Raw genomic sequence first — 17,251 nt, 5'->3', positions numbered from 1 at the left:
CGTGGCAGTCAGGGTCACTGGGACTGTACTACAATGTTTGGGTGCTTATTCACTGGGGAATACAGGCCTGCCCTGAAACAGCCTTTTAGAGTGAGGGGCAACATTAATTAAACTGGAAAATATGAATCAAATATAAGATCTTTCAAATATTCATTATTATTATTGTTACAAAGGGTCAGATTAAACCGAATATATATATTTATTACTATAGATATATTGTATAATATTTGTATATATACACGGAATATCCCTTTACCTAGGTACAGGCCAGACCATAATATTCGTTCTCCTATTGGACAGCGACCCCTAGGCGCCAACGGCCATACCCCCAATGGCAAGTTCAAAGCTACCGCTAAGACATGTCTCAACATGTCCAGGTTTGCGCAGTAATACGAGACAGAACTGAGGTTGGCACTAGATTATTCACCTTACGTATAAATACGTCGCAGGTGGATACAGAAGCACTTAGCCTAAAAGTGAGTTGACCCAAAACGTTGAAGCCTTCACCACGATACAACGTGCCGTGAAGTGGGCCCTTTTTGCCCCTAAATAGAGCCTTGAGAACCGCGTGCGAATTGATAGCTAAAGTGTCAGAGTTTAACGCTATATCGTCGAGTTCGACTTATTCTATTGTAAAGTAATAGTCTATTATTTATAGTGTATCGTGCGGCTACCGTTCTACAGTGACCAGCATTACCACCGGTTCGTCGTACCGAGCTAGTGCACTTATCCAGGCTAGGCGGCCTAAACTCGTGCCGCCATCCGAGGAGTCCTAGACGAGAACCGTTGGATATGTACACCGGAGAACCTACACTGGCGAATGCAGAGCCTTTTCCGGCTGGATTATATTGCTTTGGTACTGTGGCTGCTGGAGCAGAGAACCGTCTACCCCACTGCTGTGTGGGATCTACCCTGTGAGGAGCACCATCGAGCCCGCCTCTAGGACCCACAGAGGCTGGCTAGCTTTCATCCATGCTGTCTTGCATACCGGAGTATAGCTGTTGCTTTGTCTACGGACCAAAGGATTATTGCACTGTCTCCTGTATCTGGAGTCTCTTTATTCCTCGTTGATCCAGACTTTGCTCCCGACCATTCCTCTCCCCTGCTGGCTTACAACCGGAGGGAACCCCCTTAGTATCTCCAGCTGACTACGAGTGTGCCTTATGTAATTTTTTTTTTTTTTAAACTTAAATTTTTATTTTCATTTTTTCAACAACATACATAGACAACATTCATAGACAATACACAGTACATAAATTAAAACAAATAGACAAAAAATGGGTAAAGAAAAAGCGTGACATGGGTCCTTCGGTCCCTTCTACATTTGCATTATTTATTTACATTTTTATTCATTTCCTTGTATCCTTTTCAAACCTCTGTGATGTCGTTACTTCCCCTCCTGTATTCTTCCCATTTTCCCCATTTCCATTCAAACTTTTCTTCTTGCAGCCTCAGCAGATGTGTGATTCTCTCCATTTCCTGTATCCCCTCTACCAACTCTATCCATTGATCCTTTGTCGGCACTTCTACCTTGTACCACAGTTTAGTTAAAGCTTTCTTGGCTGCCACTATCAATATCTTAATCAAATATTTGTCTTCCCCTTGGATTCCTTCCTGTGACAGATTCCCCAAATACAACACTTGGCCTCCCTGGGGTATTTCGTATCCTATTATTTCATTTATTATCCCTCCTATCTCTTCCCAGTAGTGCCTTATCTTCTGACATCCCCAGAATATGTGTGTATGGTTCGCCCCTTCCTGTCCACACTCCCTCCAACATGTTTTCTTTGCTGGTGTGTAATTGCCCTGTATTTCTGGTGTTATAAAGTATCTAATTATATTTTTCCACCCAAACTCCCTCCATATCCTTGATCCTGTGGTTGTTTGTTGTGTCTTACATGTGTCATACCATTCCTCCTCTGTTATCTCTATTTCCAACTCTCTTTCCCACTTTTCTTTCACATACAATGTTGTATTTCCCTTACTGTCCATTATTGCCTGATATAGTGCTGATATCACCCTCCCCTTCCGTCCTTCGTATGACTTTACCATTATCTTAATTACCCCATTCTGTTCTTTGTCTCCATCTTGCTTTATTTCTTTGTTATAGTAGTCCCTAATCTGTAAATATCTAAAGTGGTCCCTATTCTCTAGTCCGTATCTTTCTTTAAATTTTTGTAGAGTCTGCATCTCCCCTCCTTCCGTCATCGTGCACATTGCTGTTATACCCCCCCGTTCCCACCTCTTGAACCCATGATCTTCTATCCCTGGTCTGAATTTGTTGTTGTGTGCTATCCATCTCAGTATCTTAGATTCTTTTTCTAGCTTGTATTTCTTTACTATTGTGTTCCATATGTTTATAGTGAATCTGGTAATTGGATCTAGTAGTTGTTCCTGTCTTCTGAACAGCTCCCTATCTCCTATAAGTGTCTGCACTTTGAATCCCTCTCTTTTGGTTTCTATATCTTTCCATTTGGCCTCATAGTTCACATTGCACCAGCATGCTACTGTTCTAAGCTGTGCTGCATAGTAATAGCTTTCTAAACTGGGTACTGCCATCCCTCCTTTCTCCTTTGGTAATTGTAGAGTCACATATCTGATCCTTGGCCTTCCCCCCCCCCCAAATGAATCTTGATATCTGTCTATCCCATTCCCTAAATTGTTTTTGTGGTATTAATATAGGTAGGGATTGAAATAGGTATAGTAACCTTGGTAATATGTTCATCTTAATGATTTCGATCCTTGAACTGAAATCTAGGGGCATCACTGTCCATCTTTCTAGATCTCTCTTGATTTTCTGATTTATCTGTGTATAGTTTGCATCGTATAGCCCCTCCCCCCCTGTCCATGTCCCATTTGATTTTGTATTTTTCTTTGATCTCTATCGTTGGTGTGTAGTTCAGTGCTAATGTCTGTGTCTTTGTCACATTAAGTCTATACCCTGAGTAATATCCATATTCTGTCAGCAGATCCATCAGTGTCGGGAAGCTTATGTCTGGTTGTCTCATATATACTATCACGTCATCTGCGAATAATCCCAATTTATGTTCCGTCCCCCTTATCTCCACCCCTTTGATGTCTTTGGTCTGTCTAATTAGTTGGGCCAGTGGTTCGATGAATACATCGAAGAGCGTCGGCGAAAGACAACAACCCTGTCTGGTAGCTCTCTCTAGTTTAATCCGGTCCATCAGACTACCATTCACCTTAATCCTAGCCGTCGGTTCTTGATATAATGCCCTAATTGTTTTCATAGCGTTTTTGTCTAATCCAAATCTCTCTAATACTTTATATAGAAATAACCAGCTTACACTATCGAAGGCTTTTTCTGCATCTAGGCTAACTAATACTGCACTTCCTCCTTCCTTTTGTATCTCCTCTACTATCTGCACTGTCTTCCTTATGTTATCCTGTGTCTGCCTTCCTTTAATGAATCCAGTCTGGTCTTCGTCTATTATATCTGTCATAAATGTCTCAAATCTTTTGGATATTATTGATGTATACATCTTGTAATCTACATTAAGTATGGACACAGGTCTGAAACTACTACACAGTTCTCTATCTTTCCCTTCTTTTGGAATTGTAGTAATTATGGCCTCTTTCCATGAAGGTGGCATTGTGCCTTTTTCCATTGTGTGTCTGAATGCTGCTTCTAACATGGGGCTCAGTTCCTGCCTAAATGTCTTGTAGAATTCCGAGGGGAATCCGTCGCTACCCGGTGACTTACTACTCTTTGCCCTACTGATCGCATTCCCCACTTCTTGTTCGGTGATTTCTGCATTTAATATTCCATTCTGTTCCTTCCCTATTGATGGTAAATCCAATTTTTCTAAAAAAAATTCTATCTCCTCCTCCCCTGCCGCTATCGGTTGTGTGTATAGTTTCCTATAATATTCTTCAAATGCCTTCTCTATTTCCGCTGGTTCTCTCAGTATTTTGTTTGTGTTTGTGTCCCTTATTGTATGTATTGTGTTTATTTTTTGTTGCGTCCTAATTCGTCTAGCTAACAGTCTGGTCGCCCTCGGTCCCCCTTCATAGTATGTCTGTTTCATGTATCTAGCTTTCTTCTCTATTTCTGACAGCAGCTCCCTGTTTATCTGTCCTCTAACTTCCTTAACCTCTCTAAGTGTCTCCTGGTTCTTTGAGATTTGGTGTTCTTTCTCTAATTCTTTCAGCTTCTTTATCAAGTTCTGGTATGTCCCTATTCTAGCCTTCTTGAGTAATGCCGTCTTTGCTATCAATTTTCCCCGTATTACTACCTTTAGTGCATCCCATAAAATGTTTGGATCTACCTCCCCATTATCGTTCTCTTCTCTATATCTAATTATGTCTTCCTTCACCTGGTTAACCAAACCTTTGTTGTTCAATAGTCCTACATTCAGTCTCCAAACTGTATTCCTCCGTCTACTTTTAAGATTTACTGTCAGATATATTGCGCTATGATCTGAAATATCCGTCACTCCTATCCTGCATTCTTCCACCCGATATCTGTCCCCTGTTGTCATGAGAAAATAGTCTATCCTTGAATATGTTGTGTGCGGGTGTGAATAGTGCGTATATTCTCTATCTAGCGTGTTCATTGCTCTCCATATGTCTATGATTCCTAATTCTGCCATATGTATATTCATATATTTGCTAATGTTTGTCCTCCATTTCTTTGTGCTAGTCGTGTCTATGTCATAATTCAGTACCACATTGAAATCACCTGTACAGATCAGGACCCCCTCCCCTTCCAACGCTATAATATCAAAGATCGTTTCAAATAGATATTTCTCACTGTCCGGTGGAGCATATACATTTATTAGTGTTACCATTTGACCTTCCATTTTCCCCTTGACCAACACATACCTTCCCTCCTTGTCCCTTATTTCCTTGATCATCTCAAATTTCACTGTGTTCTTAATTAGTATAGCCACTCCTCTTCTAAGGTTCTGTTTAAAAGAACTATAGAACAGGTTTTCATACCCGAATCTCTTCAGCTTTTCATGTTCTTGTGATATAAGATGTGTTTCTTGCAAGAAAATGACCTGCGCCTCTTCCTTTTTAAGTTTCGTCATCACCTTCCTCCTCTTTATCGGGTTATTCATACCATTCACATTTAACGACATCATCTTTACACCCTTAACTTGTCATATTTCTTTTCCAATTGTTCTCCCGTTCTACCCATGTCACATAAAATAATATTTGTGGTTGTAGCCTCTGCTATCTCCTTCTGACTTACATACATATTTACATAATAAACATCAACATCAACATCAAAATTCACTTCCATGGCATTTGAGGGTCCTATTCTTTCCCCTCTTTTCCCCGCTGGTGGGTGGGGAGTAGTGGCTCTCCTAGTGAGAGGGCCCCCCCTAGTGGCTACATTGAGCGCACTATATATGTCCAGCTCTGTGTGTGGTCTGACCGAGCTCCCAGTCAAAAAGCTCTGTTTTAGTCACATTCATGTTTCCGTCTAACTGTGTTATGCGACATGTGTTTTCCTGAGTCCCTTTAATGTCCGTCTCCATATATCTCTTGAATGCACATGTCCCCCCCTTTTTTTTTATCACTTTCGGTTTAATTATCCCCCATGTATTTTGTCATACTCTTCCTGCCCAACAAGTCTCTTTCATGTTTTCACTCTCTTGCATTATGTGCGTCATACGTATATCAGTCCAATGTGCTTCGAATCTCTATGCCTTCCTTTCTAAATTTTGGTCTACCTATAATTATCTCATGTACATTACTATCTTCTCACTATATATTTTGTGTGTGTGCATTGTACTCATCCACCCTTTGATCACCATCTCGTCTCCTCTCCGCCCCCTTTCTCCGTGTCCTTGCGTCCTTCTTCTCAGTTGATCTGCTTTGAATCAATTCAGATCCCCTTCACCTTCCCGTTCTCCTCGTCTCCTCCTCGTCCCCCGCCGACCCTGGTCCATCTCCTCGCCTTCTCCAACCTCTGCAGCAGCGTAGGTCTCTCGTCTCCTCCTCCCGGCACCTTCCATCCTCTCTGGTTCATGTCCCTCGCCGCCTCCCGCACGTCTCCGTACACCTTTGCGCCTTCCTTCCAATGAACCTTCAGCGTGGTCATTGGTGATTGAAATCTGATTCCGCCTTCCTTCAGAGATTTTTTTATCTGAGCATAGCTCCGACGCTTTACCGCCACCTCCGTTGCATAATCATGGTCAAAAGTAACTCTCTGTCCCCCCACCTCTATCTTCTTCTGCCAGGCTGTTCTAAGAATGTTCTCTTTCACCTCGAATTCCAAGAAGTTTACTATAACTGCTCTCGGTGGTTTGTCCTCTCGCGGCTTCGGCGCCAGAGTCCTGTGCGCTCTCTGAATCCCTGTCTTGTCGAGGGCTGTCATTTTTAATTCTCTTCGAATCAGGCTGTCCACATATTTGACCATCGAATCTCCTTCCATCCCCTCTTTCAGACCCCATATTCGTATGTTGTTTCTCCTCGACCTCCCCTCCAAGTCCATTAGCTTTCCTCTCATCATGTTCTGTTGTTCGAGCGTCTCTTTCAGAATATCATGCATTTCTGTATTCCATTCTTCCGTATCGGCCGTCCTTTCTTCCAACATCTTTATGTCTTTCTCTTGCTCTTGTATTTTTCCGTTCATTGCCTCGAGTCCTTTATCCATTTCCCCTCTGAGTTCGTCCTGTCCCCTCTTCAACTCTTCCCTCAGTCCATCAATGCTGTCTTGGATATTCTGCGTGCTCACCTGGTTAGCCATCACGCTAGCTTGTATGCTAGTTTGTAACTCTTGTTGGCTAGCCAACGCGCTAGCTTGCACGTTCCTCGTGTTAGCTTGTGTGCTGTCTTGTATAGCTTGAATAGCCTTTGCATTAGCCTGCACGTTAGCTTGTAACTCTCGGTTAGCCTTGGCTTGTAGTTCCTGCCCAGCCAGCATGGTCGTTTGTATTCTTGTTAACCAGGCGGGCTCCACGGGGTCTCCTTCCCTGCCTCCCTGCGTCACGCTCGTCTGAGCCATTTCTTCAGTCATTTCCTCGAGGTTAGATTTTTCCTCCGGTGTCTTCTGGGGTCTTATTTCTCTCACTTTTTCTCGTGCACATCCTTCCTTTTCTCTTATATCTTTGAATTTTCACCTTTTATTTTGTTTTAGACGGTTTTACTTCCCTTTCTCGAGTTATTTGACCGGGAGCTCTTTCAGTGGTCTCCTATCCACCCATCTCAAAACCGGAAGTCGCCTTATGTAATTCTTATGCTACAGGTGGTGTCAATTATACCCATCTTATTATGCTCATGGACTTACGCTCTTGACCTACTTAAGTGTTCTTCGCCATATAAGCGCAATTCATAATTCTCAATATTGTAACCTATTGTTGCTGCTCTAATAATAAATACTTCTAAATATAACTTTCTTTGTTAAGCCGTATTCTTGTGTGGGTGTTCACCAGATATACCGTGTACTGTATGGCCAGTAATTAAAGTACATAACTAAGTAGTGGTTTAATGATACCATACTCTCAATACAGTCAGGGAATTGTACCCCTCAGTTACAATTATCTTAAATAATTGTACAGCTTGTTATTAGCCTAAATAAAAGGATAAAAGATGGGATTATTGAACTGAATTACTAAAAAGGCTTGAAACTGTTGTCCAGCTCTACACAAAAGCAACTACACAGATTGTACACCACACAATTTCAATAGCCTATGCATCTTATTGCATTAATCAGAGTTCAAATGGTTAGCAACGGGAGCCGAAGTAAAGCTATTGGACAACATGCTTAAAGGGGAACTCCAACATTTTGGGAAATTAGCTTATTTAACATCTTCCCTGGAGTTAGACAAGAAGATACATACCTTTTTTGTCTCTGTGCGTGCATTTAGCTTTGGGAATAGACGCTCCGTTAGCATAGCTTAGCTTCATCACTGGAAGTGAGGCAGATCCGTAGCCTTACAGTGCCTTACAGTGTATTGTAAGGTCTGACATTGACCACATTTGATATGCATGACCTTGGTGGGCTCTAGGTCAACTCCTGAAAAGGGGGTCAATGTCAGACCTTGTAATCAAAAGTTAGGGGGCGCACTGAAATTATGGCAAGGGTTATTAGCCCCCTAACTTTTGATTGCAAAGTCTGACATTGACCCCCTTTTCAGGAGTTGACCTAGAGCCCACCAAGGTCATGCATATCAAGTTTGGTCAATGTCAGACCTTGCAATACACTGTAAGGCACTGTAAGGCTACGGATCTGCCTCACTTCCAGTGATGAAGCTAAGCTATGCTAACGGAGCGTCTATTCCCAAAGCTAAATGCACGCACAGAGACAAAAAAGGTATGTATCTTCTTGTCTAACTCCAGGGAAGATGTTAAATAAGCTAATTTCCCAAAATGTTGGAGTTCCCCTTTAAGTAGCACTACGTGGCCCCGCTGCATTGCTGTGTTTGTTACCAACTAACATTTCTCAGCCAGGTGGAAATCCCCTCAGAGGGGAATATACTTGGTAACTTATCTGGAATCTAAGCAAGTGAACACTTGCTAAGCTTCTCTCTTGTGCATTCTAAGTCGGGCTGTCAAGTGTCTCACCATGTGCTCCATGCAGATACTGATCTCCCCGTCGCTGTAAAACGCCCCGTAGAAACCCACAATGTAGGGCGAGTTGCACTCGTGGAGCACCTGCAGCTCCCTAATGATCTGGTTCCGGATGGCAGGCTTGATCTCCAGGTGGATGAGCTGAGAGACAGGAGACACAGATGAGAGACAGGAGACACAGGTGAGACAGGAGACACAGATGAGACAGGAGACACAGGTGAGAGACAGATGAGAGACAAGAGACACAGATGACAGGACACACAGATGAGACAGGAGACACAGGTGAGACACAGATGAGAGACAAGAGACACAGATGAGACGGGAGACACAGATGAGACAGGAGACACAGATGAGAGACGAGAGACAGAGGAGACACAGATGAGACAGGACACACAGAGGAGAGACAGGAGACACAGATGAGTCAGAGGAGAGACAGGTGAGACAGGAGACACAGATGAGACAGGAGACACAGACGAGCGGCTGTTCTGACAGAAACAGATGAGACAGTGTCACTCCCGTCTGCCCTCCATCCCAAGGGCACACGTTTTGGGGAGGTGGAAACTAAGACATTGATGGCTCTCCTATACCAGTTCACTCTCTGGGGGTCCTGTATTTATCGAGCATCTTAAAAGTATAAATACTGATCCGAGACCAGATTGGTTAATACAGTAAGTCATCGTGAGGTGATATGGTCCTAGATCAGTATTTAAAAAGAGACTAGATTGGTTCATAAGTCATGGTGAGGTGTACAGTATATGGTCCTAGATTCTATTCATAGAAGGGTGATAAATATGAGCCCAGATTCTCTGTGCCCATCTTGAGATTCAGTTTGATGTTCTTGTGTACCGCAGCACATTTCCGGTGGAGGTCTGCAGGTGCACCTAAGCTCTACAGCCTTTGATTTGAACCAGCTACACTCTGATAGCAAAATTGCTTCACTAACCAGTAGCACTATGTTGTTTTGATATAAATAAAAAAAACTGTATGAAGGTAGAAATGACCCTCTGACTACATTTACAAATACAAAGAGGAAGCATGTGACAGACCGACGGTAGGGGGTAGAGTGTGCAACGACCAGGAAGGGGATTGGGAATTGACATAACGACTAACATTGGGATGGGAGAAAAACGGAAAAAGAAGGGGGGAAAAGATAATAATAAAAAAAAAAAATACAAAGAAGCATAATCCAGGGTTAATGTCGGTCAACATGGTTCCTAAAGGTAATTACTTGGATGCATGTTTAGATAAGAAACGGGTTCTAAGCATTTGTAACAAAAATAATAATAGCTTAATTTTATATAGCGCCTTTCAAAAGACCCAAGGTCGCTTTACATAGGGGGGGGGGGGGAATAACAAAAGTAACAACATAGTGGACAGACGCAACATACAAAGTGAGAAATTAGGGGTACGGATGCACTGATATGGTTTTGTGAGGTTGTTGCCAATGTCAAATATATATTTTAGGGCTGTCCTGGTGACAATTTGTTTTGAAGATTCAATAGTAATTATGAGTGAATAATTTACCGTACTTTTCGGACTATAAGCCGCGGCTTTTCCCCCAATTTTTCGACCCTGCGGCTTATATAACGGTGCGGCTTATATGTGACTCGACATGACCAAACCCGAAAATGTAAAAATCTAAATATTGCTTTTTTGACTGCATTGAAATGTTATTTATCTGTTCCCTTATTTGCTAAACTTAATACAACTTGTAAATGAGTTAATTCTTGTTATTTGTCAGACAGTATTGTGTCCCAATGCTAATTACGGTAATTAAACATTAAAATACCTGCGGCTTATAGTCCAGTGCGGCTTATATATGTACACATCATTCAATTTAGCTGCTGCGGCTTATATTCAGGTGCGGCTTATAGTGCGAAAAGTACCTTCATTCATCTCTACAAGGTGTGGAATAAAGACATGAAAACAAGAGAACAAACAAATGACAAGAGGAATACATGTATACTCCAGGTGTAGGGAGGAATACATGTATACTCTAGGAGTCTAGGTGTAGGGAGGAATACATGTATACTTTAGGTATAGGAGGTAGGGATGTTAACAATGAATCGAAGATCGATTGATTGATCGTTAAGGATTTACTCAAACACGTGACATTTATATATATCTAACCCTAACTAACCTTAGTGATTGATTGATTGATTGAAAACTTTATTAACAGATTGCAGAATGGGTACAATACAGTACAGCTCAATACACACAATTGTTAAGGGGAGGCAGACCAGAGAAAGACTTTCATCTTGTTTACATCAGGGTCCCCCATTTTCAATTCATAATGACATTAATGACATACGCAACATAGATATATATCTTGACATTTCTGACATACAGTAGTTACATTTGTGACATACAAGATATGCAAATATACAGTACTGTTATCCTAACAGAAAATATATACATACAAGGGGGAGGAAACTGTACATTAGGAGGAGGTGGGTGGGTGGCAGGGGGGGTTTGTACATTTACGGGGGCCATACAAATATACAGATATATATCATGACATTTATGACAAATTACATGACATACAGGTATACAGTACTGTTACATTTGTGACATACAAGATATGCAAATATACAGTACTGTTAAGCGGAGATCCTAACAGATAATATATAAATACGAGGGGGAGGGAACTGTAGATTAGGAGGGGGTGGGTGGGGGGGGGTTTGGACATTTACAGGGACCAGTTTCGAATTGCAGCCTCCCATAGGTGCTCTTTGAGAGCGGTTTTGAAGGTGGGTAGGGATTCACATTTTTTTACGGCTGTGGGTAGGGCGTTCCACATTGATGTGGCATAATTGCGAAACGTGTTTAGACCCTTGTTTGTGCCGAATCTGGGTTGAACATGATTTGTGGAACTCCCTCTGGTGTTGTGGTTGTGGTATTCACTGACCTTTGGGAAGTATTTCGACATGTACATGGGTACCTTAGTGATGTAGTGTATCTTGTAGACCAGGCCCATTGCAAGTTGCTGTACTGTCGTCTACTCTAAGCCATCCTAGGTTGTCAAAATGGGCAGGGGTGAGGTGGGATTTAGGAGTAAGGTCAAGCAGTAGTCTGACCAGTTTGTTTTGTGATGTTTGTAATCTTGTTGTTAGTGGCTTTGAGGTGCTTTGGTACCAAGTTCCTTTAAATTAGTTGTCATACAGAAGTACAGAATACTTTTATACAAAATGCTTCTGTTACGCTCCAGAGACTGTGCTAGACAAAAAAGATAAGTATAAAATAAAATAAGTATAGCAGTATAAAATAGAAGTTGCGTACGTAGACACAAGTGTTCAATATGTACAATGTTCAATGCAAGTAGAAGTAACTGAGTTACCATACAATATACTATACAATATACTAATATACAATATACTATATAGTGCAAAGCAGAAATGGGATGAGGTACAATTTAGGTACAATTTACAGTAAGGTGTACTGAGGTATGGGTTGTAGTGCAAATTCTTTGCCAATAAATATAAAGTGTGTTTATGTGTTCTAAAGTGTGTAAGTGGGTGCTGCAGTGGGTTGTTTGTTTAAAGTGAGTGTGTGCGTGTGGTTGTGTGTGCTGTGAGTGCATTTGATGGTTGTTGTATAGTGTTATTGTTCATTGAGCAACCTGATGGCCTGGGGATAGAAGCTTCTTCTGAGTCTTTCTGTGCTTGCCATGAGACTCGGGTATCGCTTGCCTGACCGCAGCAGTTCAAAGAGGCAGTTGTTTGGGTGGCTGGAGTCTTTGATAATTCTCTTAGCCTTACCCATGCACCGCTTGTTGTAAATGTTCTGGAGAGTGGGAAGCCCCCCTCCAATTGTGTGTTCGGCTGAACGGGCCACTCTCTGTAGTCTGCTACGGTCTTGTGCGGTGCTATTCCCAAACCAGGAGGTGATATTGCCAGTCAGGATGCTCTCTATTGTACATGAGTAGAAGTTCTTAAGGATCTTCTGACTGACTTGGAACTTCCTTAGGCGCCTGAGGAAGTAGAGGCGTTGCCGTGCCTTCCTCACAACACTGTCAATGTGTGTGGTCCATGTCAAGTCCTCGGATATGTGGACTCCGAGGTACTTAAAACTGTTTGCTCTCTCAACCGGTGCCCCGTCGATGCTGAGGGGGCTGTAGTCCCTGACCCCCGACCTCCTAAAGTCCACAATCATCTCCTTTGTTTTGCGGACGTTCAGGGAGAGGCTGTTCTCTTGACACCATCCCGCTAGGACCTTGACCTCTTCCAGGTAGGCCCTCTCGTCGTTTGCAGAGATCAGGCCCACCACTACTGTGTCGTCAGCAAATTTGATGATTGTGTTGTTGTTCCGCTGTGCCACACAGAGTCGTAGTACCCTTGAATGAGTGCTCCTGCTAGAGTCTTCAGGGTATTCTTGTTTACCAGAGAGGAGATTCGGTACAAGAATCTTGTTCGTTGGTTGACTTTTTTGATTACATTGGATGCCATTTTGTCACAGGAAAGATTTGCCTCTAGGTATGTAATTTCATCTTTCCTTGTGACAATATTGTCACCCACTGTAACAGAGAAGCAGTTGGTTTTGCTGAGTTTGTTATTGGATCCGAAGAGAATGGACTGTTTTACCCAGGTGTAATGATAGTTTGTTATCAGCGAGCCAGGTGCAGATTCTGCCGAGTTCTGAGCTGAGGTTTTTTTCAACCTGTAACTTGTTCTTGTCAGAGACCAGCAGGGCTGAGTCGTCCGCGAACAGGAACAAGTTACAGTCACAAGCTGACGACATGTCATTTGCATAAATTAGGAACAGTAACGGTCCTAGTATGCTTCCTTGTGGAACACCACAGCTCACTGGGAGGGGGGGGATAGAGTACCGTTTAGCTCTACCATCTGTTCTCTCCCCTCCAGTAGGGCTGCGTGTTGCTTTTTAACAGCGGAGGAGTGCAAGAATGTGACAATGTGACCATGTGACGGCGGCAGCGCGAGAGAGCGGCAGTGCGGAAATAGGCTGTCTATTGCCATTCTCTAAGACAAACGCTAACCTTAACCAGCTCCTTAACAGCGCCTAAACTTAACCTTTCTAACCTTAACCAACTCCGAAACAATGCCTAACCTTAACCTTAACCATGCCTAACCTTAACCTTAACCATAGAAAGAATATTGCCATTCTCTAAGACAAACTCTAACCTTAACCAGCTCCTTAACAGCGCCTAAACTTAACCTTTCTAACCTTAACCAACTACGAAACAATGCCTAACCTTAACCATGCCTAACCTTAACCGGCGAAAGAATACACGTTAAAAAAAAAAAAAAAAAAAAATGGCGGGATTCGAACTTGAAACCAACGGACCGCAGGACCGCCGCGCTGCCGGGTGAGCTAAGCTTCGAATGAAAATCATCGCGGTTTAGGGCTACATAATGCCGCAAGCTCTGCCGCTCCGCTCTGCGACTGCCGCGGGGCGTGTCGCAGCCAATCAGGGAAAACGCGGAAGCATTCGGCGCACTCCTCCGCTGTTAATAAGCAATAGGCAGTAGGGCTGGGCGATTAATCGTTTTTTTTTTCTTTTTCTCCAAGTCACCTTTTATTTTACAAAAAGTGATGTTTGGTGAAAGTTAGATTTGCACTTTATTAATCCCAATAGGGAAATTCATTCTTGTTTGATGATCAAGAGGCACCTTTTATTTGTTTTAAGTGAAGTTTGGTGAAAAAGCAAGTTATTGCACTATTAATCCCAATAGGGACATTCATCTTTGTTTGATCAAGAGTAACCTTTTATATATATATATTTTTTTTTAAGTGAAGATTGGTGAAAGTTAGGTTTGCACTTCAATCCCAATAGGGAAAATATTCTTGGTTTGATAATCTTTTTGTGTCAAATAAAAACAAAGATTATTTGAATGATTTCCTTGGCGTTTCTAGTTTTCAAGAGAAGAAAATCGATTAAAATCATAAATCGGATTTAAAAAAATTCAATCTGAGATTTAATTTTTAGGCCATATCGCCCAGCCCTAGTTGACGGCAAATGATACACCTGCTTGAGCCAGCGTACCATATCCCACCCTGAGGCACAACCACCTCGCGCATCGAGAAGAGGTACACCGATGCGAAGTTCAGAGTTGCTCGCGCAGCTATCTAACGTTACCGCTGCTCGCAAGGTTGCATTGACGACAGACCGCTGGACTGCCTTGACGAGTGACGACCAAAAGCTATGTTACCGTCACTTGCTGCTACTACATCACGAGAACTGGCAAGTCACCACTGCATTGTTGCCAACTAAAGTTAGAAGTTTACCGGGTCGGCATATGGCAGACCACCTCGCATAACAGTTCCCCATCCCTGGATACAAACAGTGTTGCGTTGCTGATTTCAAAGCTGGTTGCACAGTGTTTTAATGACGCCGCGTCCGCACGCTCCCGCGCATAAATGTTCCCTCGCATAAGCACAGACTAAAGACAATGCCTAATTTCCTCTACGAATGGAATGAAACACATTTCATTCACAAGTTGTGAGAATTTTATCTGAGAATGTAATTTGAACACACCCGACGAGTGACGACCGGCGCTATTGTTATGCAAAGTAGCCAGGTGGGTACTTACCGAGTTGGCGCATCAGTCGAGTGCAGCGCATTCCTGTGTGCATGCACATCCGTGCATGTGCGTGCTTCTGCTCACAGAGCCGGTTGCACGGCGTGCAACCCCGTCCCATGAGCAACGCACCCCTGGATACAAATCCGACTAACTGGTGGAAAGTCAGTGGGTCTCATTCTCGAACGAAGTTACGACAAAATATTTCGTCTTAGCCAGATTTCGGCCTATTTAAGACATATTAGGGCTGGGAGTGGGAGTCTTCAAATTTTCCTGAGATCTTATTTGAGAGCAGATCTAAGAGTGCTGAGGAGCACACTTAAATATGCTCTCAGCCCACGATCAAATCTCATGATTGATTGACTAATTTAAAATGTTATAATAACTTGACATACTGTGTTCTCATAGTGATTCCTTCACGTCAACGCTACAGGCCTCCTTGGAATTAATTACTTAATCATAATTAAAATAAATATGACAATATTTGTACGATAAGAAATTATGAATTTGATGTCGGAAAAATAAATAATATGGATTCATCTGATCACAGGGCAGCTGGATTAACCATATCTGAACCAGCTATTTTGGACAAATAATTACTCAGATATTCAAACACAATTATGCAATTATTGTGAAATTATTGAAAATAATAATAATTGAATGCCTTCTGTGGAATTTGTATTTCTTATTTGTTACACATCTGTTTTAATGTTAATGTTACACATCTGTTTTATATACATTTGAAAGAATGCAGGTCAACATGCAATGTATCCCATTGATTGGTATACAATGGGACAGACCTTTGTTTGATTGATTGAAAACTTTATTAACAGATTGCAGAATGGGTACAGTACAGTACAGCTCAATTACATAAGGGGAGGCAGACCAGAGAAAGAATTTCGTCTTGTTTACATCAGGGTCCCCCATTTTCAATTCATCATAACATATATGACACACATGACACAGATAGACAGTACTGCTACATCTATACATTTATGATACCAGATTTGCAAATACAGTACCGTTTGTGATACAAAAAGAGTTCAGAAAAGAGAGTACATTTGACGTAGAAACTGTTGGAGGAGGTTGGGTAGGGATGGGTGGGGGATAGACTTACACTGTACAAGCAAAACTGTACATTGGAATATTGACAAAACCATACTTGGTCATTTACTGTACATTGGAGGGGGTTGATATAGCTATAAACCTGCATTCCTTCGAATATATCATTAATCAATTAAACGTATATTGAAATACACTATATAGCCTATACACCAACACTGAAATGACGGTGGATAAATAAATAAGAACTAAAGCTAATCGGTGGAAATAGACTGCATTAATATTCCATAACAAGTCTTGTGTGCGCCTACGAATGAACAGTAGCCTATAGGCTTATGTGGAATAATAAGCCTATACTGCGTTCATTCATTACGCCCGCCGTAGGCTATATATATTATATGTCATTCATTCATTCATATACAGTACTGCGCGCGCGCGTGTGTGTGTCTGTGTGTGCGCGCGCGCTGCGGCAGGTGTGTACCGCGAGCTGTATATGATGCCAATACATTAATCTAATCTAGTTTTGATGGGCGCAAGCGTGATTACGAAACCTAGCCGCATTTCTCGGAGACGCTCTCTGATTGGCACTGACTGACGCTAGGTTTCGTAATCACGTGGCTCGCAAAGCACTTCCGCCATTCCATTTCACACAGCTGCATCACTAGTTGCCTTATAAGGAACTATGGAGGCGGTGATTTGTATGCAAATGAGCTGAACGGGAACGCGCTTTGGAGTTTACGACAGATTGCCATTCTCCAAGCAGATATCAGATCATATAATTTCTGCGACCGTTTCAGCCACTTAAGACATATCTCCAGCACGTTCAGGACTCAGAGTGTACTTGTCATAGATTATGTCTCAGTGGTTCCAAGATAAGTCTTCCAGAATATATCTTTGGAACATTTTCGGGAATGAGACCCAATGCTTCCCCAGGCTGGCAAAGCTGGCATGCCAGTACCTCTGTATACCCGCGGCATCAGTACCATCCGAGCGAGGTTTTTGGAATGATTGTGACAAGGCTGCATGCGCTTCCGTCTGACACCCAACCATCGGAATCGGGACCATGTGAGTCAGTCTGAGACAGGTTTATTTATGTTCTATGTAGGCTA

The 17,251-nt window shown here is 42.3% G+C and overlaps 1 protein-coding gene across 2 annotated transcripts in view; it reads right to left on the bottom strand.

Moving 5' to 3' along the window:
* Positions 1-17,251, bottom strand: part of map2k2a (mitogen-activated protein kinase kinase 2a) — a 49,078-nt gene that overhangs the window by 27,883 nt on the left and 3,944 nt on the right. For both annotated transcript variants that reach the window (XM_084309089.1, XM_084309090.1), the window contains exon 4: positions 8,539-8,685. In XM_084309089.1, the coding sequence (XP_084165215.1) occupies positions 8,539-8,685 (147 nt within the window). The remainder of the gene's footprint in view (positions 1-8,538; positions 8,686-17,251) is intronic.

This window comes from Notolepis coatsorum (genome assembly GCF_963971535.1).
Source record: "Notolepis coatsorum genome assembly, chromosome: 2".
Taxonomy (NCBI): Eukaryota; Metazoa; Chordata; class Actinopteri; order Aulopiformes; family Paralepididae; genus Notolepis; species Notolepis coatsorum.
Note: the sequence above shows the minus strand (reverse complement) of the source record. Positions and strands in the feature narration are given on the sequence as shown.